Below are 26,211 nucleotides of genomic sequence, written 5' to 3'. Positions count from 1 at the left end.
TGAAGAATTCTACGCCCCAAATGAGGTTTCGAACCCACATCGTTAATCATAAAAGAATCAAATTAAAAACCTTAACAAAGGACCAAGATGGCCCTAGGTCGCTCACCTGAGAAACACACCATAACAGTGTAAACATGTTTGAACTAGAGTGATTTCATGGAAACAAATATTTTGGCCAATTTTCATTAAGATTGGACAAAAAAGAAGTCTCTTGAGTTTAAACAAGTATTTTCTTAGATATGACCTAGTTTTTGACCCCAGATGACCCATATTCGAACTTGACCTAGATTTTATCAAGGCAACCATTCTGACAAAATTTCATGAAGATCAACTGAAAAATACAGCCTCTATCGCATAGGCAAGGTTTTTCTTTGATTTGACCTAGTGACCTAGTTTTTGACCCCAGATGACCCTTATTCAAATTCGACCTAGATTTCATCAAGGCAATCATTCTAACCAAATTTCATGAAAATCAATTGAAAAATACAGTCTTTATCGCATACACAAGGTTTTTCTATAATTTGACCTTGTGACCTACTTTTTGACCCCAGATGACCAATATTCAAACTCGACCTAGATTTCATTAAGCAAATCATTCAGATCAAATTTCATGAAGATCAGTTGAAAAATACAACCTCTATCGCAAACAGGAGGTTTTTCTTTGCTTTGACCTAGTTTTTGACCCCAGATGAACCATTTTAGAACTTGGCCTAGATTTCATCAAGATAATCATTCTGACAAAATTTCAGGAAGATCAGTAATAAAATACAGTCTCTATTGCATACACAAAGATTTTCTTTGATTTGACCTAGTGACCTAGTTTTTGACCCCACATGAACCATTTTCGAAATTGGCCTAGATTTCATCAAGGCAATCATTCTGACCAAAATTCATGAAGATCAATTGAAAAATACAGCCTCTATCGCATAACAATGTTTTTCTTTGATTTGATCTAGTGACCTAGTTTTTGATCCCAGATGACCCATTTTTGAACTCGGCCTAGATTTTATCAAGGTAATCATTCTGACCAAATTTCAGGAAGATCAGTTGAAAAAAACAGCCTCTATCACATACACAAGCTAAATGTTGACAGATGACAGACAGACAGACAACGGACACCGGACTCTTGGCAAAATACTTTGTGAGATATATGCAACACAAATTGACAAGACCTTTAGGCATATTTTTACTAAGTCAAGGGCCACAACCTGGTCTGACTGGGCAAAATCTCAAAACCCTGGGTGCATAATCAACATTCTGAAAAACAACCCTACAATGTTTATTGGTGAAATACTTTTTAAAATAAGCGGGACATAAAACAAAGGGCCACAATTTTAGTCTTACTGGCGGACAGATTGAATGTTCAGGGCCATAATTCTGGTCTTACTGAGCAAAATCCCAAAGAAATCACTCAGTGCATATTTTAGCATGCTGAATAGCAATCCTGTGGTGTTAGATGACTCTAAGTACAATCCTTTTTGATATATGCACAATACAAATTCGGACAGAGAGACATACATACTAATAAGGGTAAAGTCTCCATTTTTGGGGGCAAACAATTCATCAACTAGTGAGAAAAGACAGTTTTAAAATTATTCTGTTTTGTTTGTTTTGGCAGTTAATCCAACCAGTGTTCCTGGAATCTGTACAAGTACAAACCTGTTCTCCGCAAATAACTGCCAACTCCCCCACTTGAATCAGAGGTGGAGGACAATGATATCAGAACCAATGTCATTTATCAAATCATCACGGAGAACATACACCCCACCCGGGGATCAAACTCAAGACGCCACGAAACCATAGACCTGCACTCTCCCTATTGAGCTAAGTGGGAGGTCTATTGTGCAAAACACAAACCTGCTTCGTGAGTAACGTGGTGACCGTCTTCTAACTGAAGGTGAAGGTGATCTTCTTCCTCCTCTATATGGCGACCTTGACCTGTAATAATATAGCTTTCCCAAATAAATAATTTTTTTTTCACGAAAGCTGTAAGTTTTTGTTAACCATTTCATATTCTGTGGTACAAGTTTATTCTATTCTTAAGACAAATATCATGAATTTTGGAACACCTGTCTAAAAAATACAATAAGAAGCAGTCATAAATTGATTTCTAGGTTTAATCCCAAACTTAAGTAAACAGTACAAAATTGTTTAAATGTAGTTTTTTTCTTCTTTGTATGAATTCAGTGGTTTTTCCACTTATGGATAAGTTTTACAAAACAACTTGTTCCAAGTTGCAACAAGAGCACCCCCTTGCGGGTGCTGACGCTCATCTGATTTTTTTATATATTAGAACAAGAGCTGTCACTAATGGTGACAAATGCCCCTGCAGCGCCTTGACCTTTGACCTGGTGACCTCAAAGTCAATAGGGGTCGTGTACTCAATAAGTACTATCAGCATGTGAAGTTTGAAGGTCCTGGGTGCAGTGGTTCACGAGTAAAGTGTCTTCATGAAAAAAGTTAACATTGGCCCCTGTGACCTTGACCTTTGACCTGGTGACCCCAAAGTCAGTAGGGGTCGTGTACTCAATAAGTACTATCAGCACGTGAAGTTTGAAGGTCCTGGGTGCAGTGGTTCACGAGTAAAGTGCCTTCATGCAAAAAGTTAACATTGGCCCCTGTGACCTTGACCTTTGACCTGGTGACCCCATAGTCAGTAGGGGTCGTGTACTCAATAAGTACTATCAGCATGTGAAGTTTGAAGGTCCTGGGTGCAGTGGTGCGCGAGTAAAGTGTCTTCATGCAAAAAGTTAACGTTGCGACAAAAGAACGAACAAACAAACTAACAAACGGATGGACAGTTGAAAACTTATAAGCCTCCCTTCGGGGGCATAAAAATTGTCCTACCCATGATTTTCTAAGTCCAAAAAGGGCCATAATTCTTGCAAAAAGCAGGATGGAGTTATGTTTCTTGATGCACAGAGTCAGCTTATGATGGGAACAACTGTTGCAAGTTTCAAAGCAATAGCTTTGATAGTTTAGGAGAAAAGTTTATCTAAACACAGAACTTAACCAATAAATCTGATATTTTCTAAGTCCAAAAGGAGCCATAATTCTTGCAAAAAGCAGGACAGAGTTATGTTTCTTGCTGTACAGGGTCAGCTTATGATGGTGAACAAGTGTTGCAAGTTTTAAAGCAATAGCTTTGATAGTTTATGAGAAAAGCTGACCTAAACATAAAACTTAACCAAGAAATCTGATTTTCTAAGTCCAAAAGGGGCAATAATTCTTGCAAAAAGCAGGATGGAGTTATGTTTCTTAATGTACAGGGTCAGCTTATGATGGTGAACAACTGTTGCAAGTTTCAAAGCAATAGCTTGATAGTTTAGGAGAAAAGTTGACCTAACATAAACTTAACCAAGATATGAGCACTAGATACTTTTTGAAGTTCCCATACGCTCAAATAGGATTTTTGTTTCAAGAGAGTATATTATTGTAGTAGTTTGTCACAGGTGGATTATTGTTTGAGTTCAGATTGCGAGAGTTTATCACGAGGGCGCACTTACCAAGACTTTAAAGTATCCTTTACGGCATTCATTCATATCTGCCCGTTTTCAATGTTTCTTTCCAGCGCGCACTTAATAATTGCTGTTGATGCTATGACGTAATAACTGTGACGTCAGAACAGTGAATTGTTGTATAACAATTCATTGTTTTCAGCCGTCTTTGTTTAATAGGAAAATGAATCAGATCGTGTTGGAATTCTTGTTTTAATCTGCCTACCTTCAATTTAAAATGCTTGGTATCTTATTACCGTAATGTAATTTTAAGTTCTTCTATAATAGTTCAATTACCATTTTTTATTGAACATTATATAAATGATTTTATGTAAAGCACTTTTGAATGTATTTTTATATGAAAAGAGTGCTATATAAATGTGGTATATAATAATAATAATAATTCTTGCAAAAAGCAGGATGGAGTTATGTTTCTTGCTGTACAGGGTCAGCTTATAATGGTGATTATAATGGTTACTAACGAACGGATGGACAGTTGGAAACTAATATGCCTCCCTTCGGGGGCATAAAAATTGTCCTACCCATGATTTTTTAAGTCCAAAAAGGGCCATAATTCTTGCAAAAAGCAGGATGGAGATATGTTTCTTGATGTACACAGTCAGCTTATAATGGTGAACAACTGTTGCAAGTTTCAAAGCAATACCTTTGATAGTTAAGGAGAAAAGCTGACCTAAACATAAAACTCAATTAGGCAACGCTGACGCCGACACCGATTAAGTGATAACAATAACTCATCATTTTTTTCTCAAAAAATCAGATGAGCTAAAAATTAAAAAATTCCCAATCGGTATGTTTATGTGATTTTTTTCTCAAACTAAATTTTTTTTGAAACCTATTCTTACCCAACTTTTCTTTTTAACTTTCCCGCAGTCAAGATGGCATCTACCAGTTTCCATTCTTAGCTAGGAAACCGTTTAATCTTTAATATAAATTTAAAATAAATATAAATTTTACACTTTTCAGTCTATCTGCACAATCAGCAAACCTAGAAATCAATTTACAATGCCACTTGAAATGAATGATGCATTCCGTTAAATTCTAGAAAAACTTGTTCACGATTTTAAGCAGTGAAATATCAATGCATGTATGTCGAACCAAATGGAAATTGACACAAACTACTGTAAAATCAGAAATATTTGAAAGGGTCAAATTTTAACAACAGATCATGAAAAGATGGGAAACAGATCGTATAACAGCCATGTTTATAACAAATGGATACAACTAGCTTTTACCATGACCAGGAGAATTGTTGTTATGTATAGGAAATGAATAGTCTAATTAAAATAAGAAAATTTTATTTAAAGTTTTCTTTATTACAGAAACTAGAAACTTCGCAAATGTATTGTAATAGTGAACTGTTGTGAAACATTGCCCCAGTGCAAATATCTGATTTTACAGTATGCAAAATGTTCATGATCTAAAAACATAAGTAAGAAATTAATGTAATTTTTACAAAACATGAAAGAAATGCTTTCAAACTACTTTATCACTACAAGTTACCATGTTTAAAGTTGATTTAGAGTCGATATATTGCTGAAATTTCTATAGTTGTAAAGTTGAAAATGTAGTGATGGCAACGCTGATCAAAAAGGTCAAGGTCGTTGTTAAGATGACAAGGTACGTTGCTAAGCGCAGATTTGCCGACCTTTTCGGGTGATATATTAAAGTTGAATGGTTGAACGTTGATTATTTGATGGGTTGAATCAAAGGGAGGTAATTGTTGCCAAGTTGATACTTGAGGTGATCGGGGTGACTGACCCTGGCATACAGAATAAATCATTAAACATTTACAATAACAAATTCTATGAAAAAGCTAAAGAATAAATCATTACTGAGTTAACACAATACATATACATGTATACACAAATTTAAGGAAAACAGATTTTAGTGAAAGTAACTTAAGTAGTGCCAAACCACCTTCAAGTTTTAATGGCATTCTGTTTAAACAATAACTTCTCCTGTATAACATGCAAATACGTAATACATGAACAAACTCTGTTTAAAACATGCCACGATAACCCTTTCAAAAATTTCTTTCATATTTCAGCTGCCATGCAAGCCTTTCATGACACTTCCTGTGCTATACAGCTCTGTCTGGCAAGATCATGGTATGAGCACATTGAAAACTGAACTATCACGATTTCAAGATCCAACGGGTTTAAATTAATTCAATGTTTGTTTAGTAAATATCAACATTTATTACTATTGCAGGGTTCGACTTACAGAACATTTTGCTTTTCATGAATTCATAATCTGTCTACATTTCAATCATAATGGTAATTTTCAGTTGGCACAGTTTGTAAAAACAATATGTTTTTCTTCGTCTGTGTTATACACTAGTCCAGTTACTATGCTAAAGCTGTATTTCAACACTGCCTAAATGACTGACATGCTGATGGACAACTAACTTTTGGACTGATTCAACATTAAATATGCAAGATTTATGGACTGAAATATAACCTTTATATAACCAGATTTAAAGTTTTCAAAACAGAGAAACAAGAGCTGTCACTATCAGTGACACATGCCCCCCGAGCACATATGCAAAGTAATTTAAAAATCTCTTCATCGATGGCAGAGTTATGGACCACACAAGTAACAAACCATGTTAACTTTTAACCTCTGTGTGACCTTGACCTTAGAGCTAGGGGTCTGGATCTTTAGCATGACATGTCGTCTCATTATGGGGAACATTTATGTCAAGTTATTTCAAAATCCCTTCATGAATAGAAGTTATGAAACAGACACGAAACAGACAATTGACTTCTAAAGTCTGACCTTGACCTTGAAGCTAGGGGTCTGAGTCTTGCACAAGAAACATCATTTCATTATGGTTAACATGTATGCAAAGTTATTTCAAAATCCCTTCATGAATGGCAGAGTTATGGACCTGACACAAAACAGATCCTGTTAAAATTTGTCCTCTGTGACCTTGACCTTGGAGCTAGGGGTCTGTGTCTTGAGCATGACAAGTTGTCTTATTATAGTAAACATTTATGCAAAGTTATTTCAAAATCCCTTGGATGATAAAGTTATGGACCAGACACGAAACAGACCCTGTTTTAACCTTTGACCTCTAACTATGACCTTGACCTTGGAGCTAGAGGTCTGGGTCTTGCACATGACATGTTGTCTCATTATGGTAAACATTTATGCCAAGTTATTTCAAAATCCCTTCATGGATGGCAGAATTACGGCCCAGACAATAATTTACATGGACACACGCACGCATGCATGGACAGTGCGATTTTAATATGCTCAACTTCGGAGGCATAAAAATAGAAAAAGCTAGGCAAGTTCAATTTGAAATAATCAGTTTTTTAACAGCTATAGAATATCATACAGGAGAATTATTCTAATTTTTCAAACATGCTCAACATACAGATTCATCCACTTTAAAAGTTTTCTTATGTCATATGGCAGCTTTCCAGCTTTTAATGATAAAGGAAGAACCAAAACGCCCTTCTTGGAATTGTTTCAAGAGGGTAGAACCAACCAACCATCAACACAGGAATGAATTCTACATCAATGTAGGGTACCAAAAACCTAAGGTTGGGTGCAAGTGATAAACCAGCAAACTTAACCACTCAAGGACACGAAAACCCCTTAACACTGCTCTGTACATCTGAAAATTCTAAAATTCAAAGTGTAAGAACTGGAGGGATTTACAATAGCATGCAATTATTTCCTCCACAAAGAACAACATTTAACCAGACATTTTACTGCTGAAAGTGAAACATATATTAATTTTTTCACCGAGGCAATACCCAAGCTTCTACAGAAAAGGATTTTATAGCATGCAGTTCCTATTAAAGCTGAGGGACCATTCAATAATACTTGTTCACTGTAACTGTACCAAAAATGTGAACTATGACATTTTTTGTTACTTTTTTGGTTTAGCACTATTTTTCAACAATATTTCAGTTATGTTACTGTGGGCAACAATAAAATCTAACTCAATATTCCTGAATTAAGAAATTATAAATCTGTTCCTATATTTTATCAGTTAATAAAACATGGGCATGAGTTTGGATGCGTAATAATTAAATCACGAGTGTGTATATATGGGCAGGTGTTTGGATGCGTAATAATTAAATCCGAGGGTAGCACGAGTGTTTTAATCATTCGCATCCAAACAACTGCCCATGTTTTATTAATTGATAAAATTATTGGAACAGATTTATTATTTCGATTCTAACAATGCAAATAATACGTGTTTTACAGTACTACATTTTCAGCGTAATACGTCATTTGGGTCATATGCTGTTACAATTTACCCCCTATGGTTAGAAAGAGTTGCATAGCCAATGGAACGTATAGATATTTGTTTCTTTTTATCAGAATTTTGAGAAGTATTTACGAGCTTAACTTTATATGACGTCACATCATTATGACGTCATACTTTATGTCATATATTTATGACGTCACCGCTGAATCTTAAGCTAATTGAATTTGCTCATAGAGATCGAAACGTGTTTTACGGTCCTACACATAAGTCAGTATGACTTTTTATCATATTTAAGTTTTTGAACTGCTGTTTTCAACCGTTTGGCCCTGAAATAATTTGTATGTAATGGAACTGAAGTAGAATCTCTTATGCCACAATCATAGGGGGTGAAATGTAACAGCCAACCATATTTTATCGTAGATACATGTATAGGCGATTTCGCTATACGTTTATATAGCAATTGCTGCAGATCGTGTTAGAATATTCTGTACATGCACTGAAACCCTTTTTTCCTGCAAGTAACTGCCCACTTCTCCACATGAATCAGAGGTGGAGAACAAGAATAGAGGATACAAACAATAGGACCATGATGGTCCTGAATCGCTCACCTCTTCCCACATGACCCAGTTTTGAGTATGATGTCGTTTTTTTTATTATTTGACATAGTGAAAAGATGAACATTCTGACCAATTTTCATGAAGATCCCTTCACAAGTATGGCCTCAAGCGAGGTCAGAAGGTTTTTCTATTTTTACACATACTGACCTAGTTTTTGACCGCAGTTGACCTAGTTTCGAACTTTACCTAGATATCATCAAGATGAACATTCAGACCAATTTTCATACAGATCCCATGAAAAATATGGCCTTTAGAGAGGTCACAAGGTTTTTCTATTATTTGATCTACTGACCTAGTTTTTGAAGGCACGTGACCCATTTCCGAACTTGACCTAGATATCATCAAGATGAACATTCAGACCAACTTTCATACAGATCCCATGAAAAATATGGCCTTTAGAGAGGTCACAAGGTTTTTCTATTATTTGACCTACTGACCTAGTTTTTGATGGCACGTGACCCACTTTCAAACTTGACCTAGATATCATCATGATGAACATTCTGACCAATTTTCATGAAGATCTCATGAAATATATGGCCTCTAGAGAGGTCACAAGGTTTTTCTATTTTTAGACCTACTGACCTAGTTTTTGACCGCACGTGACCCAGTTTCAAACTTGATCTAGATATCATCAAGATGAACACTCAGACCAACTTTCATACAGATCCCATGAAAAATATGGCCTTTAGAGAGGTCACAAGGTTTTTCTATTATTTGACCTACTGACCTAGTTTTTGATGGCACGTGACCCAGTTTCGAACTTGACCTAGATATCATCAAGATGAACGTTCTGACCAATTTTCATGAAGATCTTATGAAATATATGGCCTCTAGAGAGGTCACAAGGTTTTTCTATTTTTAGACCTACTGACCTAGTTTTTGAGTGGCCCACTTTCGAACTTTACCTAGATATCATCAAGGTGAACATTCTGACCAATTTTCATGAAGATCTTGTGAAATATATGGCCTCTAGAGAGGTCACAAGGTTTTTCTATTTTTAGACCTACTGACCTAGTTTTTGATAGCACTTGACCCAGTTTCGAACTTGACCTAGATATCATCAAGATGAACATTCTGACCAACTTTCATAAAGATCCCATGAAAATTGTGACCTCTAGAGTGGTCACAAGCAAAAGTTTACGGACGGACGCACGCACGCATGGACGCACGCACAGACGACGGACGACGGACACCGCACGATCACAAAAGCTCACCTTGTCACTTTGTGACAGGTGAGCTAAAAAAGCAAAATAATAGCTGACCAATTGAATCAGTCTGTTCACCAGAGGTAATGAAATATTTGCAACATCCCTAATGTCCCCCTAGAACTAACCAAAGCTGAACTCTGCTATTAATGACCATTGAATGGACTCTGTTATTCATAATAACTATATACTGTTAAAGACTGCTGTTGCAATAGTCATGAAGTAATTTTTAAAGCCTTGTGCAACTCCTCTTATCAAAAAAATATAAACTAAGACCATTTTTTCCAAATTCATTTACCCTAAAACATAGTGATGGAGTAGTACTTCCTTACATGTATGTACCTAATTTCATAGTTTAAAATTCTTCATTTTCTTTTTAACCAATACCCACAAGGAAAAGTTTTAAATACTGTACTGCCACTAATTAGTGCCTCATCTGTTGTTAGATCAATAAATATTCCATAAATTTATGCTTTAAAAAGACCAATAAAATATGTTTATTTACTGCTCCCTGGCTACAATTTAGAGATTTTCTGACTGATCTGAATTCATTTATGTAGAAATGAGAAAAGCTTTTTGGAATTTTAACTTCTAGCTCTGTTATTCTACTTAACAAATCTTTAAAACAGTCTGCAACCAGCAGTTAATACATATATAATTTATTGTAATGAAAACATAAGATTTTTCACACAGACAAGCCAATTGGAGACAATACAATGCAGCAAATCAACTTCTGAATCATGTTAAATATGTATAAGAAAGGCATTAAATGTCTGCAGATATTTTATTTCTAAAAACTGGTATTAAATATATCTTACAACTTCAGCAAATTATAAAATAATGCGAAATTCCTTCTATTTCACATCAAGTTTCTGTTGTATGACCAACACTATTTTTTATATTTTCTACATATTTCTCAGAGTACAATGTACACAACTGATTTTATAAATTTATATACTTTACTTACTATTCAATACTGAAGCATTTTCAATATTTTCATTTTTTTTTAAAATAAATCTTGAGGGGTGTCCTTTTTAATCTAAAATTTAGAAAAAGCTGAAATGTTATCTTTACTTGAAAAGAAATTCGGTTAGCAGTTTACTCAGGCCTAAAAAAAGTTTTTTTTTCTGGTATCCTGACCTACGCTAAATTTTTGGCCTTACCCTATTTTCACGGCATTGGAGAATTTTTTTCAACTTTTTAACAAAAAAATGCAGAACTGCACTTTTTATGCCGTAAACGTGGTCAGAGATGTTAGAAATCAATTTACTTGTGCTCTATAGGCATAAACCCCTTATTTGCATTCATTTCTTGACACAATAATAATTTCCGAAATGTCAAACTTAATAGTAAAGAAAAAATTCCCCAAAATTTTTTACCAGCCTATCAGTATCTACCCTATTTTTTTTAGCATGATACCGGAAACAATTTTTTTTGGCCGTAGCAAACAGCTTGGGGGAAACATATTCCTTGGGTAAAAAAGATGAAGCAGGTACATTTAGCTTGTTTTGATAGGAGAATGTTACCTATTGTATCTTACCTAGATCTACGTGGCCTATAGTTGTCTCTTCCACCTCGGAATCCCCCACCACCTCTACGAGGAGGTCCACGACTTCCCCAACGGGACTTGCCACTAGACATTTCCACACGTGCCCTCCTTCCATTAATTCTCCTATGAACAAAAACAAAACGACAAACTTAATTATACTGAATATGCATATTAGAATGAAAATTTTTTAAATACCTATAAGCAAAATTTCCAAAAGAGGCAACCATATACTAAAATCCATTAACACTGATAACCAAGGCCCAAACACTAACGCTAATATAAACATGGCTCAACAAATTCTGTGAAAGCAAGTCGTCCTACAAAACAAGCTGTCTAGAAATTAGAAGAATTTTAACTAGTCCTTAGACAATTTGTGCTTGTCCTGCAATTCATTATTAAAGACCTGCTCCAGTCCTACCTTTTAACCTTAAATTGTCACTGAAAAAGCATGAAAATCCTGACTATGAACAGTAATCATAATTCAGTACTACATTGTATAACTGAATGGGATGGACTGTAGCACTGCAAACAATAAATTTAACTTCCATTTTTGGCTGTTCTGGTATTAGACTTCTGCCTGGCTCAATTCTCATTGGATTTTGGTCAAACATTACACTCAGACAAGTATCATTGCGTGCTCCATACGTGCCCTGAGCCAATTCCTACTCTTTTATTAATTTCTTTGATGGTGAAGGAAGACCCCTCTGTGCATTATTCCATAATGAGCGAGCACCTGGGTAGAACCACCGAACTTCCATAAGCCGGCTGGATGGCTTCCTCACATGTATGTAGATTTCAACGCCCAGAATGAGCTTCGAATCCACATCAGTGAGGGTAAGAGATTTGAAGTCAGCGACCTTAACCACTCAGCCACCAAGGCCCCTTTTCTTTTTACTAAGAAATATTAGTTTGTAGCAAGTTAGCAACTTAAGTTTGATTGGCTAAATTTAATTTCTGAAGCATATAAAAGGCCTCCCATAATATTATAAATTCACTGAAAAAAAAACATGGCTGAACATCTTACGTTCCGTCCAAAGCACTACAAGCATCCCTAGCATCACGATGGTCTTCAAACTCGACAAAGGCGAATCCTGGTGGATTTCTGGCCACCCAAACATTTTTTAATGGACCATATTCTGAGAAGATGTCTTCAAGTTCTTGTTTGGCTGCACCATACCCGATCTCACCCACGTACACCTTGCAGTCTAAACTCCAGTCTCTTGGGGCTGACATCTCTGAGGTCAATTTAAGATCTGAAAATGTTTGACACACTTCAGTTTAAAATTAACATAAAATACAGTAGTGTTCCCATTCAAGCTATACAACTCATCTGAAGATATCAACTGAGAAAGAGCTGCTTGTATAACTTTAAAGATCTGCATTTTATGCCGACCTAGATGAGTAGTGGTGTTAAATGCATTGTCTTCAATTGTGGTGTTAACCTGTGAAATTCTTACATGATAGTAAATACTCAACACCGGTTTTATACACGGAGATGAAACAGGTAATATATAATATCGCTTTGTACATCTGCAAATAATCTGCGATTGTAGGCTAGCAGGTTGGTAAAAGTTAAGAGGAAGACAAGCAGGAAAATGGTAACTTTGTTACGGAGATATTCGAGGAAACCGGCTTCAACATAAGCTTTCTGAGAATTTTAACGGTGAAGTAACAGTAGAAAATATAAATTACATTGTACTCTAATGTACTCAACATCAAGGAAATATGACATTATTTGTTTCAGGTTAAAACCACATTTAAGGTCAATGAAATAACACTGCCACAGTTAGAATTTCAAAACATTTTTATTGTCAACATGGTCAATAAAAAGAGGTAAATAAAACTTACACAATGTAAGAAAGTGATTCTTATTACTTTATTGCATTATAAACAAAGAGTTATTATAGAGACACTGCATCCTTTTCACACATAGCAGATAAAGCCCTCTTCATTTAAACCATAATTGAGCCACGCCATAAGAAAACCAACATACCGTATTTTGGTGTGTATAGGTCGCACTTTTTCTACCCATTTTGCTGCCTGAAAAAGTTCCTGCGACCTGTACGACAGAACATTGCCAGCAGTTTTTTTTTTCGGGCCAATTTTCTGACCGTAGCTCTCGCAAAATTACTTGCATCTGTTACGAACGAACAAAATGGATAAAAAATATCAATATTGGCGGCTTTTCAGCCAATAGCGGTTAAATATATCGTAAATAACCCATACAGACTATTAAAATTATGAATGACTTTAATTCAAAGATGTTTTTGCAGCCTGAATTACGTTTGTTTCTACTTTCGTTTTACTGGACGCCATTGACATGTACTCCGGGTTGGATAAAATCCGGACAGATCCGTCCTCCATATACTAATTCTTAGCGTATTAAAAAATTTGAAAGATAATTTTTTACTTTTGATTTTTAAATAAAAGAAAAAAATCCAAACAGAGATATTTTGTTAATCTTTTTACTCAGAATCAAAAGAACGCGGTTAATTACATGACAAGGAAAGGTGTTATAATTGCCGTGCAAACAATTCACACTTAAACTTGCATGATAACAGAATGTAAACGCAAACCGTCTGCTGCCAATTAGTGCCAAAAAGTGGCTTTTCTTTGATGTAGTCTGTTACCAATACTACTGTTGGTACGAAACAGTTGGGAACGAAAATAACACTGTTTGATTTCCACCAATCAGGTTCTGATAATAATTCAGTCCGCGGCATCAATATGGCCGCCGCCATAACTTTTTTGCCGGTAAATATTAAATATTGCTGGGGAAAAAATCCGAAATTTAACTGCGACTTATACGCTGGAAGTTAAATTTTCCGACCATTTCCAGAGCAAAAATTAGATGCGGACTATACATTACCGCGACCTATACACACCAAAATACGGTAGTGGCTTTGCGACCAGCATGGATCCAGACCAGCCTGCGCATCCGTGCAGTCTGGTCAGGATCCATGCTATTCGCTTTCAAAGCCTATTGCAATTAGAGAAACCGTTAGCGAACAGCATGGATCCTGACCAGATTGTGCGGATGTGCAGGCTGGTCTAAATCCATGCTGGCCGCAAAGCCACTATGTTGATTTTCTCATGGAGTGGCTCATATTTTCATGATTTTCTGATTTAATAACATATTTGCAAGTGACAACAGCTCCATCTCCCATGACATGTCATACATATAGGCCATGGATAACAGTTATGGCATGGTTCTCATACCAACTTTATCACTGACAGATCTTAGTCTAACTGCCCCCCAACAACCATTGTATTTTTGATATTAAAATTTCCTATTAACATGGCAAATAGGCTGTTACTAAAATTTTAAAACCCTGTTAAGAGTCTTCAACTTTGCCATCAATGCAAGCTTGGTGGAAGCTCTTCAATAGCTAGGATCCATACCAGGTCATCATTATATTCATGCACATAAAATTGTATGTTCAAGATCTACCTTTAAAAAAAAAGTGTTCATTGATGGTTAAATCTTGGTGTATATCCTTTTAATACAGAATGTTTTATTTTAATCTCAAACATTTTTTCCACTATTTTCCAGTGTGTCATCTTTTACCAGTGGCTTCAAATATTTTTTACATGTATTGTACTTAAATTTGCATAAATTTTACACTGTATGAGCACTCCAGAATGTCAAGCCATTTTTAATGTTCTAAAGATTTCCTCTGTCAGAGGTGTCCCCTTATTTATTAGATTTTAATTACCACAGAGGTATGAAAAAAATGCAAGAAGTGCATTACAACTGAATATTTGTTGCACTGACTGCAAGTAAACAGAGCTGTTCTTTCAGATGACTTATGATTTATGAATTTCACATGTACTAAATAATTATTGGGCTTTGAACTATTTCTATCAAGATGCATTATAAGTAATACAAATTATGGTGCAAATTCAACTGACATTATTGTCCTCCATAGCTTTGGCGCACTGTACATAGCTGCATGTGTAGTTCCACTTATCAGTACGGCTTTATTAATCTAATATTTTATTGTTGCCATCAAAAAGTCATAACCCTTTTCTAAATGCCCGAGTACTGCGTAAGTTACACTAGGTACAAATATCGAGACTTAAGTGAAGTGATTCCATACTTTCAAGTAACCAGAAGCCAGGTTATCTCATGTTAGTCCTATACTAGACGTTTTTTTTTACTAAAAATACAACATTGGTGAGATTAATTCTCCCGCTTCAAGTGTATTTCAATTTTGGGGTTTAATGCCGTTTTTCAACAGTATTTCAGTCATGTAACGACAGGCAGTTAACCTAACCAGTGTTCCTGATTTTGTACAAGTATAAACCTGTTCTCCGCAAGTAACTGCCAACTTCCCCATATGTATCAGTTGTGGAGGACTAATGATTTAAGACACAATGTCGTTTATCAAATAGTCACGGGAACATACGCCCCGCCAGAGGACTGAACTCATGACCCCGCGATCCGTAGACCAACGCTCTTCCTACAGAGCTTTAGGGCGGGCAGCCGCATCGAGTGTAAGCATGCATTGAATGAACACAACTACACCATTGTTAACCCTTACCCTACTTTATATCTAAAATGGACTGATCCATTATTCAATTTGGGTAGTACCACTTATTATTCACAGGGGTTTTTACTGAAAATTTACTGACTGAATGGCAAACAGTGCAGACCATGATCAGACTGCATGGATGTGCAGGCTGATCTTGGTCTGCACTGGTCACAAAGGCAGCATCATTTGCCGGCAGCAGGCTAAAGGTTAAACATTACCCTAACCTTTAGTCAGTATATTGTACTCTCAATACGTGTGTACATCCAATAGAAAAATAGGAAAGATCGTTGTGTTGTCATGCATTAACATCTACTTATCTGATGGTGGACAAAACAATCTGTGTTTACATCGTTTGTGTATAGGATCGGAATTTTTAATAACTTTTTCGCTCATTTATAGATTTTCAAAATTTAAAAAGTTTTGACATAGTAACAATTTCATATTTTCGTATTCAATTTCAAATATCGTTTTTCTTAAGTAAATAACCATTTAAAATGACTTAAAATTTTGACAGCGGCATAGTGATGTTTCAAAACTTAAGAAAAACAATAAATGTTAAGAGTTCATAATTAATCTGTTTTATTTGAAATAATAGTTAAAAGTAATTAATAAATTGCTTGTTTTATAACCTTTTCATCAAATAAACAGGGTCAGTTAAGTAGCAACCCTGATAAGCCACATATCTACTGCTTATCAGTCTGGAATTTTATCAATTTTCAATACCTAGTGTACTTTTTTCCCTGTAAAAATTTTATTTGTTAATTTATCTCATAATCAAAAAACAGGTTTAGAAAGCTGATAAAATTCTCTAGTTTGGTGTATAATTAAGTTGATTGAGATATATACAATTAGAACATGTGGACCCTATAAAAGCAGACACCATGTAGTTTTTATGACCCTTTGTTTACTGAAGATGCAGATTGCTTCTTTTGACACCTACTTGTTTATTTCTAATTGCCGAGTACAGCCTACCTCATAAATATTCATGAATCATACATATTCTGAAAGCTGATTGGATAACCTTTATTTTAGTGTGCGAATCACTGTTGTAACCCATTCCCACGCAAAGAAATAATTCCTCGAAGTTGATCATGCTTGGTGGTCTTAATATTCATCAGACAAAAATGATTCGCATACCAAAAAAATCTGAAAAGTCTAAACTTTAATTTGATATATGATTCATATTTCGGAACTAACTTTAAAGCATTCGCATCCCTGTTCAAACACAACGAGTACTGCGCTCCAGTCCGCATACAGTAAATTCAACATGGCGACCGTAAATCGCCAGTGATTTTTTTGCGCCGATTTGACTCCGAAATTCGGCGTCTTCCCAACTGACAAAAATGGTCAAAATTCCCAAAAAATGCTTAAAAATTCCCCAAAACGAGATGATTTTTCCCAATGAGATTGATTTCTTGTGAAAGTTGAACTAAAATGATGCAAATAATCATAAAAATTCCGACTCTAATTATGGTTTATTCGCAGAATTTTGTTGCAGACTCGAAGCGCGTTGTTTACATAAAACGGGTAACGGCATATTACGGCATTTAGTATGACTTTCATCACGGTGGCTTAACGCTTTTTCAAGCGTCAAAATGAGTCGGAAAAAAATGGTCAGAAACTTACCTAAATTATCGAAAAATGTCGCATAATTCCAAATATTATAATAAGAAAATGAAACTTAAACACACCATCGGTACTCCGGACATGCGAACATCTTTTGGAAAAGTTAAAGAGAAATTGAATTCAAATCAAACGTCAGAAAAGCGAAGTGATCTGCCCAAAAAATCTGAGTCCCCACAAAATGACCCTCAGAAATCAACAGAAGCTCATGGTCACCCTAAGCTATCTGAGCCATCAGATCCTGTGACATCAGAAAATAACCTGTCTGTCCTGTCTGTTCAACCTCAGTGCATATTTGAATGAAATAAATTTACCTTAAAATAAAACTTTTCAAAACGATTTCTTTATTAAGGTTTGTTAATTTTTCCCAATTTTGAAGTTTATCGCGCTAAAAATTCCCAATTGAAAAGGCATGGGCTGTTGCCAAAAAAGTAAAAAAATCACTGATCGCTAATAGACTGAAGCTGATGCCATATTGAAAATCAGCAATCGCTATTGCTAATTATAAAATTATGAACAATTTACAATAGAAACGAAGTGGTAAGTCATTATTAAACCATTTTGTTAATGATTTTTTTTCTATTTATTGCTTAAAGCTAGCTGATACAAAATGTAGGTCACATTTCACTTCGGCCGTATTGCCTTCAATTTTGAGTGAATATATAAAAACTGCACAGGAGATGTTCTAATGTACAACTCCAAAGAAAAGAAACCGATTTTCATGCGTCAAAACGCCTAGTTAATTTGAAAATTCAAGGAAAAATAGCTGTTAAGTTATGGTAGCCAGAACTACTATGGGGGCAATCTCTGCAACAAGACCTCATTAGCTTAGAAACCTGGGAGAAGACATGGTCCATGGAGTTCAACCCGGACAAGTGTGAAGTCCTTAGAATCTTTAGAAAGAAAAATCATGTGGTCTACGGTACCCCTACGAACTTCACAACATATAAGAGTTAAAAACTTGTGAGGCAGTTGGCATAACCATTTCCAAAGATCTAAAATGGTCCAAACATATTGACAATATTACTTCCAAAGCAACCTCCACTCTTTGCTTCATACAACGAAATGTCAAAACTGACAATAAAAAGGTCGAAATTGCTGCCTATAACACCTATGTCCGCCCTCAACTGGAGTACTGTTCAAGCATCTGGCATCCTTGGCAAAAAAACAAAATGTTCAAATGTCAGCTGCTGGGTACGTCATGTAAGACTACAGTTACACCAATAGTGTTACATAAATGTTGAAAACATTAGAATGGAATACACTCCCATACAGAAGGTTACACAATTCATTAGTAATGTTTTATAAAATAAGCACCCAGACAGTTTTCCAACTAGAAACCTAAATTCAGCCCTTTTTTTGTTAATTTGGGGAAGGGTACCAGGTCCCTTTTGGAGGGGAAATTTACGTCGCGAAATCATTGTTTGGAGGAATATATTTGCTGAAAAGTTGTTAGAATCAGGACTGAAAATCAAAACTAATTTCATTTTCTTTTGCATGGGGAATTTTTGGCCAAGGTGGGGAAAAAAGTATACTTTTTAGATTGGGGAATGGGGCCGAATTTCGGCCCTAAAATCAGCATAAAAAAGGCCTGCCTAAATTACTTAATCCCCATGTCTCACACTCAGTACTTCTCAAACTCTTACTTCCAAAGGACCATCTGACTCTGGAACTCCCTACCAACTTATCTTGCTTATGTCAAATCTAGCCCCAGTCTCAGTATCTTTAAAGACTGGCGGTGGTCAATCTGTAATTCTAAGGCGTAAAAAAAAAAAATTGTTTGTTTCAGGTATCCCGACCTACCCTAAATTTTTGGCCCGACTCTAAATGTTTTTATGGCCTTGGAGAACATTTTTTTCAACTTTTTGACAAAAAGTTGCAAAACTGTAGTTTTTATCCTTTAAACATGGACAGTGATGTTATAAATCAACTTAATGATGCTCTAGAGGCATAATCCCCCTATTTGTATTCATTTTTTGACACAAAAGTAATTTCCGAAAAGTCTCCCTTAATAAAACAAGAGCTGTCGGAGGACAGCAACGCTCGACTATTCAACAGCCTTGTCGATTAAATGAATACGAAAGTCGAAAAAGGGGCATAATTTAAAAAAAGCAAAATAGGGTTATGGAACCTGCGTAGTGCTTATCAGCTCATGACAGTGGACAAGTGTGTGAAGTTTCAATCCATTCCCATTAGTTGGTACTGAGATACCAGCTTACATATAAGAATTTAAGCAACAAGAGCTGTCCGTAAGACAGCCAAGCTCGACTATTCGAAATATTGTCACAGAAGCAGGAAATTATTACCCAAAATGTTAAATATCAAAAGAGTTTTAAGTTCGAAAGGGGACATAATTTGACCAAAATACATATCAGAGTTATGGGACTTGATGTTATCAACTAGTTTTATAACCCCAAAGAAACATGTTAAGTTTCAATTCAAAATCTGCATTAGTTTTGGGGATAGTAACTTGCATGTTAAACTTTAACCAGAATTTTCTAAGTCCAAAAGGGGGCATAATTTGCTCAAAATACATGTTAAGAGTTATGGAACTTGACCCAGTGAGGTTGGTAATTGACCTTGAAAAAGAATAAATAAGTTTCAAAGCTATATGCCTTTTGGTAATAGCCGTATGTACTTGCACGCAAAACTTTAACCAGGATTTTCTAAGTCCAAAAGGGGGCATAATTTGCCCAAAATACATGTCAGAGTTATGGGACTTGGTGCTATCAACTAGTTTTATAACCCCGAAGACACATGTGAAGTTTCAATTTAATATCTGTAGTAGTTTTGGAGATAGTTACTTGCATGTAAAACTTTAACCAGAATTTTCTAAGTCCAAAAGGGGGTATAATTTGCCCAAAATACGTGTCAGAGTTATGGAACTTGACCCAGTGAGGTAGGTAATTGACCTAGAAAAAGAAAAAATAAGTTTCAAATCTATATGCCTTTTAGTAATAGCTGTATGTACTTGCACGCAAAACTTTAACCAGAATTTTCTAAGTCCAAAAGGGGGCATAATTTGGCCAAAATACATGTCAGAGTTATGGGGCTTGACCCAGTGAGGTAGGTAATTGATCTAGAAAAAGAAAAAATAAGTTTCAAATCTATATGCCTTTTAGTAATAGCTGTATGTACTTGCACGCAAAACTTTAACCAGAATTTTCTAAGTCCAAAAGGGGGCATAATTTGGCCAAAATGAAGGTCAGAGTTATGGGACTTGGTGCTATCAACTAGTTTTATAACCCCGAAGACACATGTGAAGTTTCAATTCAATATCTGCATTAGTTTTGGAGATAGTAACTTGCATGTAAAACTTTAACCAGAATTTTCTAAGTCCAAAAGGGGGCATAATTTGCTCAAAATACATGTCAGAGTTAAGGGACTTGACCCAGTGAGGTAGGTAATTGATCTAGAAAAAGAAAAAATAAGTTTCAAATCTATATGCCTTTTAGTAATAGCTGTATGTACTTGCACGCAAAACTTTAACCAGAATTTTCTAAGTCCAAAAGGGGGCATAATTTGGCCAAAATACATGTCAGAGTTATGGGCTTGACCCAGTGAGGTAGGTAATTGATCTAGAAAAAGAAAAAATAAGTTTCAAATCTATATGCCTTTAGTAATAGCTGTATGTACTTGCACGCAAAACTTTAACCAGAATTTTCTAAGTCCAAAAGGGGGCATAATTTGGCCAAAATGAAGGTCAGAGTTATGGGACTTGGTGCTATCAACTAGTTTTATAACCCCGAAGACACATGTAAAGTTTCAATTCAATATCTGCATTAGTTTTGGAGATAGTAACTTGCATGTAAAACTTTAACCAAAATTTTCTAAGTCCAAAAGGGGGCATAATTTGCTCAAAATACATGTCAGAGTTATGGGACTTGACCCAGAGAGGTTGGTAATTGACCTAGAAAAAGAATAAATAAGTTTCAAAGCTATATGCCTTTAAATGATAGCTGTATGTACTTGCATGCAAAAACTTAACCAAGGTGTGACGCCGACGCCGACGCCGACGCCAGGGTGAGTAGAATAGCTAGACTATTCTTCGAATAGTCGAGCTAAAAACTCCTAAGTTTAAAAAAGGGGCATAATTTTGTAAAATGCAAAGTTGAGTTATTGACCCTTTGCAATGCATGTCATATCATGACAGTGAACAAGTGTGTGAAGTTTCACTCCTTTCCCATTAGTGGATACTGAGATACCAGCTTACATACAAAAACTTAACCAAAAAATTCTATGTTGCAAAAGGGGCATAATTTTGTAAAAAAAGCAAAATAAAGTTATGGGACCTGCTTTATGCATGTCAGATCATGACAGTGAACAAGTGTGTGAAGTTTCAATCCATTCCAATTAGTGAGTACTGAGATACCAGCTTACATGCAAAACCTTAACCAAAAAATTCTAAGTCGAAAAAGGGGCATAATTTTGTAAAAAAACAAAATAGAGTTATGGAACCTGTGCAATGTAAGTCAGTTTATCACAGTAAACAAGTGTGTGAAATTTCAATCCATTCCCACAAGTGGTTACTGAGATACCAGCTTACATACAAAACCTTAACCAAAAATTTCTAAGTCAAACAAGAGGGCCAAGATGGCCCTAGGTCGCTCACCTAAGAAACACTCCATAACAGTGTAAAACATGTTTGACCTAGTGATTTCATGGAAACAAATATTCTGACCAATTTTCATTAAGATTGGACCAAAAAATTGGTCTCTTGCGATAAAACAAGCATTTTCTTAGATATGACCTAGTTTTTGACCCTAGATGACCCATGTTCAAACTCGACCTAGATTTTATCAAGGCAATCATTTGACCAATTCATGAAGATCAACTGAAAAATACAGCCTCTATCACATACAGAAGTATTTTCTTTCATTTGACCAACTGACCTAGTTTTTGACCTCAGATGACCCATATTCAAATGCGACCTAGATTTCATTAAAGCAATCAACCTGACCAAATTTCATAAAAATCAATTGAAAAAAACAGTCTCTATCGCATACACAAGATTTTTCTTTAATTTGACCTAGTGACCTAGTTTTTGACCTCAGATAACCCATATTCAAAATCGACCTAGATTTCATCAAGGCAATCACTCTGACCAAATTTCATGAAGATCAATTGAAAAATACATCCTCTATTGCATACACAATGTTTTTCTTCGATTTGACCTAATGACCTAGTTTTTGACCCCAGATGACCCATTTTCGAACTCGGCCTAGATTTTATCAAGGTAATCATTCTGGCTAAATTTCATGAAGATCAGTTGAAAAATACAGCCTCTATTGCATACACAAGGTTTTTCTTTGATTTGACCTAGTGACCTAGTTTTTGACCCCAGATGACCCATTTTCGAATTTGGTCTAAATTTCATCAAGGTAATCATTCTGACCAAAATTCATGAAGATTAAATGAAAAATACAGCCTCTATCGCATACACAAGGTTTTTACGTGATATGACCTAGTGGCCTAGTTTTTGACCCGAGATGACCCATTTTCGAACTCGGCCTAGATTTTATCAAGGTTATCATTTTGACCAAAATTCATGAAGATCAATTGAAAAATACCGCCTCTATCGCATACACAAGGTTTTTCTTTGATTTGACCAAGTGACCTAGTTTTTGACCCGAGATGACCCATTTTCGAACTCGGCCTAGATTTCATCAAGTCTATCATTCTGACCAATATTCATGAAGATTAATTGAAAAATACAGCCTCTATTGCATACACAAGGTTTTTCTTTGATTTGACCTAGTGACCTAGTTTTTGACCCAAGATGACCCATTTTCGAACTCGGCCTAGATTTCATCAAGGTTATCATTCTGACCAATATTCATGAAGATTAATTGAAAAATACCGCCTCTATCGCATACACAAGGTTTTTCTTTGATTTGACCTAGTGACCTAGTTTTTGACCCGAGATGACCCATTTTCGAACTCGGCCTAGATTTCATCAAAGTTATCATTCTGACCAATATTCATGAAGATTAAATGAAAAATACAGCCTCTATCGCATACACAAGGTTTTTCTTTGATTTGACCTAGTGACCTAGTTTTTGACCCGAGATGACCCATTTTCGAACTCGGCCTAGATTTCATCAAGGTTATCATTCTGACCAATATTCATGAAGATTAATTGAAAAATACAGCCTCTATCGCATACACAAGCTAAATGTTGACAGACGACGGACGACAGACGACAGACGACGGACGCCGGACATCGAGCGATCAGAAAAACTCACCTGAGCATTGCTCAGGTGAGCTAAAAAGGGGCATAATTTTGTAAAAAAGCAAAATAGAGTTATGGAACCTGTGCAATGTAAGTCAGTTTATCACAGTGAATAAGTGTGTGAAGTTTCAATGCATTCCCACAAGTAGTTGCTGAGATACCAGCTTACATACAAAAACTTAACCAAATCGGGACGCGGACGCAGATGCGGACGCCGACGCATGGGCGAGTCCAATAGCTCTACTATTCTATGAATAGTCGAGCTAAAAAAATGAAAAAAAAACCAGTTTTTCCGACCTACCTCAGGGCTTTTCATCAGGAAATTGGGAAGAGGCCCAGGCCTTTCAAATTGGGAAATTTATGCGCGATAATTGTCTATTTTGGGAAAAAAGCTATTCGTGGAAATATAGGTACTAGGGTATAAATTTGAACAGCAATAAGTATTTTTCAACTGAAATTTAACTTTTACTGTAATACAGCACTTTATTTTGAATTTTGATTTCACATTTCACAAAACCAATGATCACAATCCATGTCTCTTTGTTTTGTATTTTTGAAATTATCAACCAACATATTCAGTTCTGTGTCACTTGGGGCAAGCAGAAACAGTGGAAATAGTAGTATCGATACTAGTTGGGACCGCCTCGGTGATATTATCACTGGTACCCTCCTCTAACTTACGTTGTTTCACCCCGCAGTCGAATAGTGACCTCTGATTTTCTGATATTGCCGCACGTTTGATTGTTTTGTTGTAATACTTTCCGTTATGTGACATGTTTTTTAGAAAACGATAAACCGGAAGTAAACACCGAAATACGAATTAATTTATCTCCCCTGAAACACGGACTAAAATCTAAAATCCGGGACACGGAACATAACGGATTAGACTGGTTATGCGTAACACGTGGTCAATGTGCTATAGGAAAACAAAAAAATCGATACCAGACAAACGCTTCCTCCGGAAATAATGAATGTAAACAAAATCATAATCATCTGCTAGCCTAATTTTGGGAAATTTTACCTTGCATTTTGGGAAGTGTCTCTGCCACAGTTGGGAAAAATTACTATATTTTTGGATTGGGAAGTAGCCGAATATCGGCCTCTGTTATATAAGGATGAAAAGCCCTGTACCTACCCTAATTTTTTTGGATGAAGGCGATGTTGGTGACAAGGATGCAACTGTTAAGAATTGTTCAAAATAAAAGTGTAAAAAATCTTAGGGCGATGGGGTATGAATTTAGTCGAAAAACATATTTTTAGTGAAGGAAATTTGGCCGAATATATCACAAAAACTCTCGAGTCGAAATGAGGTTCAAATGATATTAGGGACGAACAGTCGATAAAATATCACTTAAGTTTTCAGTACATTCTTAACATTGCTACAGCTAATTTCAGCAGTTATGGAAAATAAAACGCAACTGATTATGTTCTTTATCACTGTGGCAATGAAAATAGCACTTAAGCTCTGCTGAAAACATGCTTTTCACAATAAATTTGGAACTTTATTTTACCACGTTCGTCCTTTCTTTCCGGCAGGTGTAAACGAACTCAAAGTTTCTAAACCACCGCCAAGAAAAGTTCAGAAAAGAAAGGACAAGACTAGTAGTACTCTCGGAGCACACGGCGTTTTGTGTATAATATGCATAATATACTGACTAAAGGTTAGGGTTAGGATTACAAAGGTTACAAAATACATACACATTAAAAATAAAAAAAAATCAAATCGCTTGATTCCGGTATACATTCCGGAGTCTATAAAATAGCATACCAGATCTGTTAACAGTCACAGTTCACGTGCATGAAAGTGTAAAATTTAAGAGTTCTACCGTAATAAGTGATCGTATGACTCGAGTATGTAATTCTACATAGTATATAATTTTATTTAAGTACATGAACGATCGTACAAACTCAACTCAAAGTTAATGGGGAAAAAGCAGTGCCGAAAAAGACATAGGCGTGGTGATAGATGATAATTTATCATTTAGCCAACACCTCGTGGAAAAGGTCAATATAGCAAATTCAGTACTTGGAGCTATGCGACGGTCCTTTGAATACCTAGATTTACAAACTTTCATGAAACTGTACACAGCCTTAGTCCGTCCGCATGTCAAATATGCACACCCTATCTGGAGCCCTTACCAAAAAAAAAAGACATTTTAACAGGGGCGTAGGGACGATTTGAGCATTGGGGCGGCGGAGGGAGTGGGTTTGGGAAGGGGTATTCAGGCCCGGATCCAGAAATATTTGACTGGGTGGCCGAGGCGCGTAGCGTCAAGAGCGGGTAGGTACTGGAGGGGGTCCTCTGTCCATGTTAATAGGTTCAGAGTCTCCCCACTGGAAATTTTTGAAATACAGGCATGAAATGGCGGCCTCTGATGCGTTTTTAGGTCTAAATTTAGGTACTCCCCTCTTGATGGTTGGGGAGTGGGTCAGGGGGGCTCTCCTTCTTGAAATTTTTGAAAAATGTGTGAAATGGTGGTCTCTGGTGCGTTTCTGAGTCTAAATTTAGAGAATATATTATTCCTTTGCCAAAATAGTATGGTGCATCTTTGATGAGTTTAGGCCACTTCTCATCCGACTGGAGTGGGGTGGGGGTGGAGGGGGAGGGACACGCCCCCGCCCCTCGAGTCGGCCGTGGATCTGGGCCTGGTATTAACCCTAGCATCAACAGGATCCGGGGTGGCACCGGGGAAAATTACATAAA

General features: G+C 36.1%; 1 protein-coding gene across 3 annotated transcripts in view; it reads right to left on the bottom strand.

Moving 5' to 3' along the window:
• The window catches only part of LOC123536196 (RNA-binding protein 1-like), a 35,205-nt gene extending 10,136 nt beyond the window's left edge, over positions 1–25,069 (bottom strand). Inside the window, exons 1-4 of one of the 3 annotated variants that reach the window (XM_045319159.2) lie at positions 25,019–25,069; positions 12,142–12,370; positions 11,109–11,240; positions 1,858–1,938 (exon numbers count right to left, since the gene is read on the bottom strand). In XM_045319159.2, the coding sequence (XP_045175094.1) occupies positions 1,858–1,938; positions 11,109–11,240; positions 12,142–12,350 (422 nt within the window). In that variant the 5' untranslated portion in view covers positions 12,351–12,370; positions 25,019–25,069. Of the gene's footprint in view, positions 1–1,857; positions 1,939–11,108; positions 11,241–12,141; positions 12,371–24,926 lie in introns of those variants that run through there. The other 2 variants (XM_045319160.2, XM_045319158.2) reach the window with 2 other exon arrangements.
• Positions 25,070–26,211: the final 1,142 nt, after the last annotated feature.

Source organism: Mercenaria mercenaria, chromosome 17 (genome assembly GCF_021730395.1).
Source record: "Mercenaria mercenaria strain notata chromosome 17, MADL_Memer_1, whole genome shotgun sequence".
Taxonomy (NCBI): domain Eukaryota; kingdom Metazoa; phylum Mollusca; class Bivalvia; order Venerida; family Veneridae; genus Mercenaria; species Mercenaria mercenaria.
This window is presented reverse-complemented; position numbering and strand designations above follow the sequence as displayed.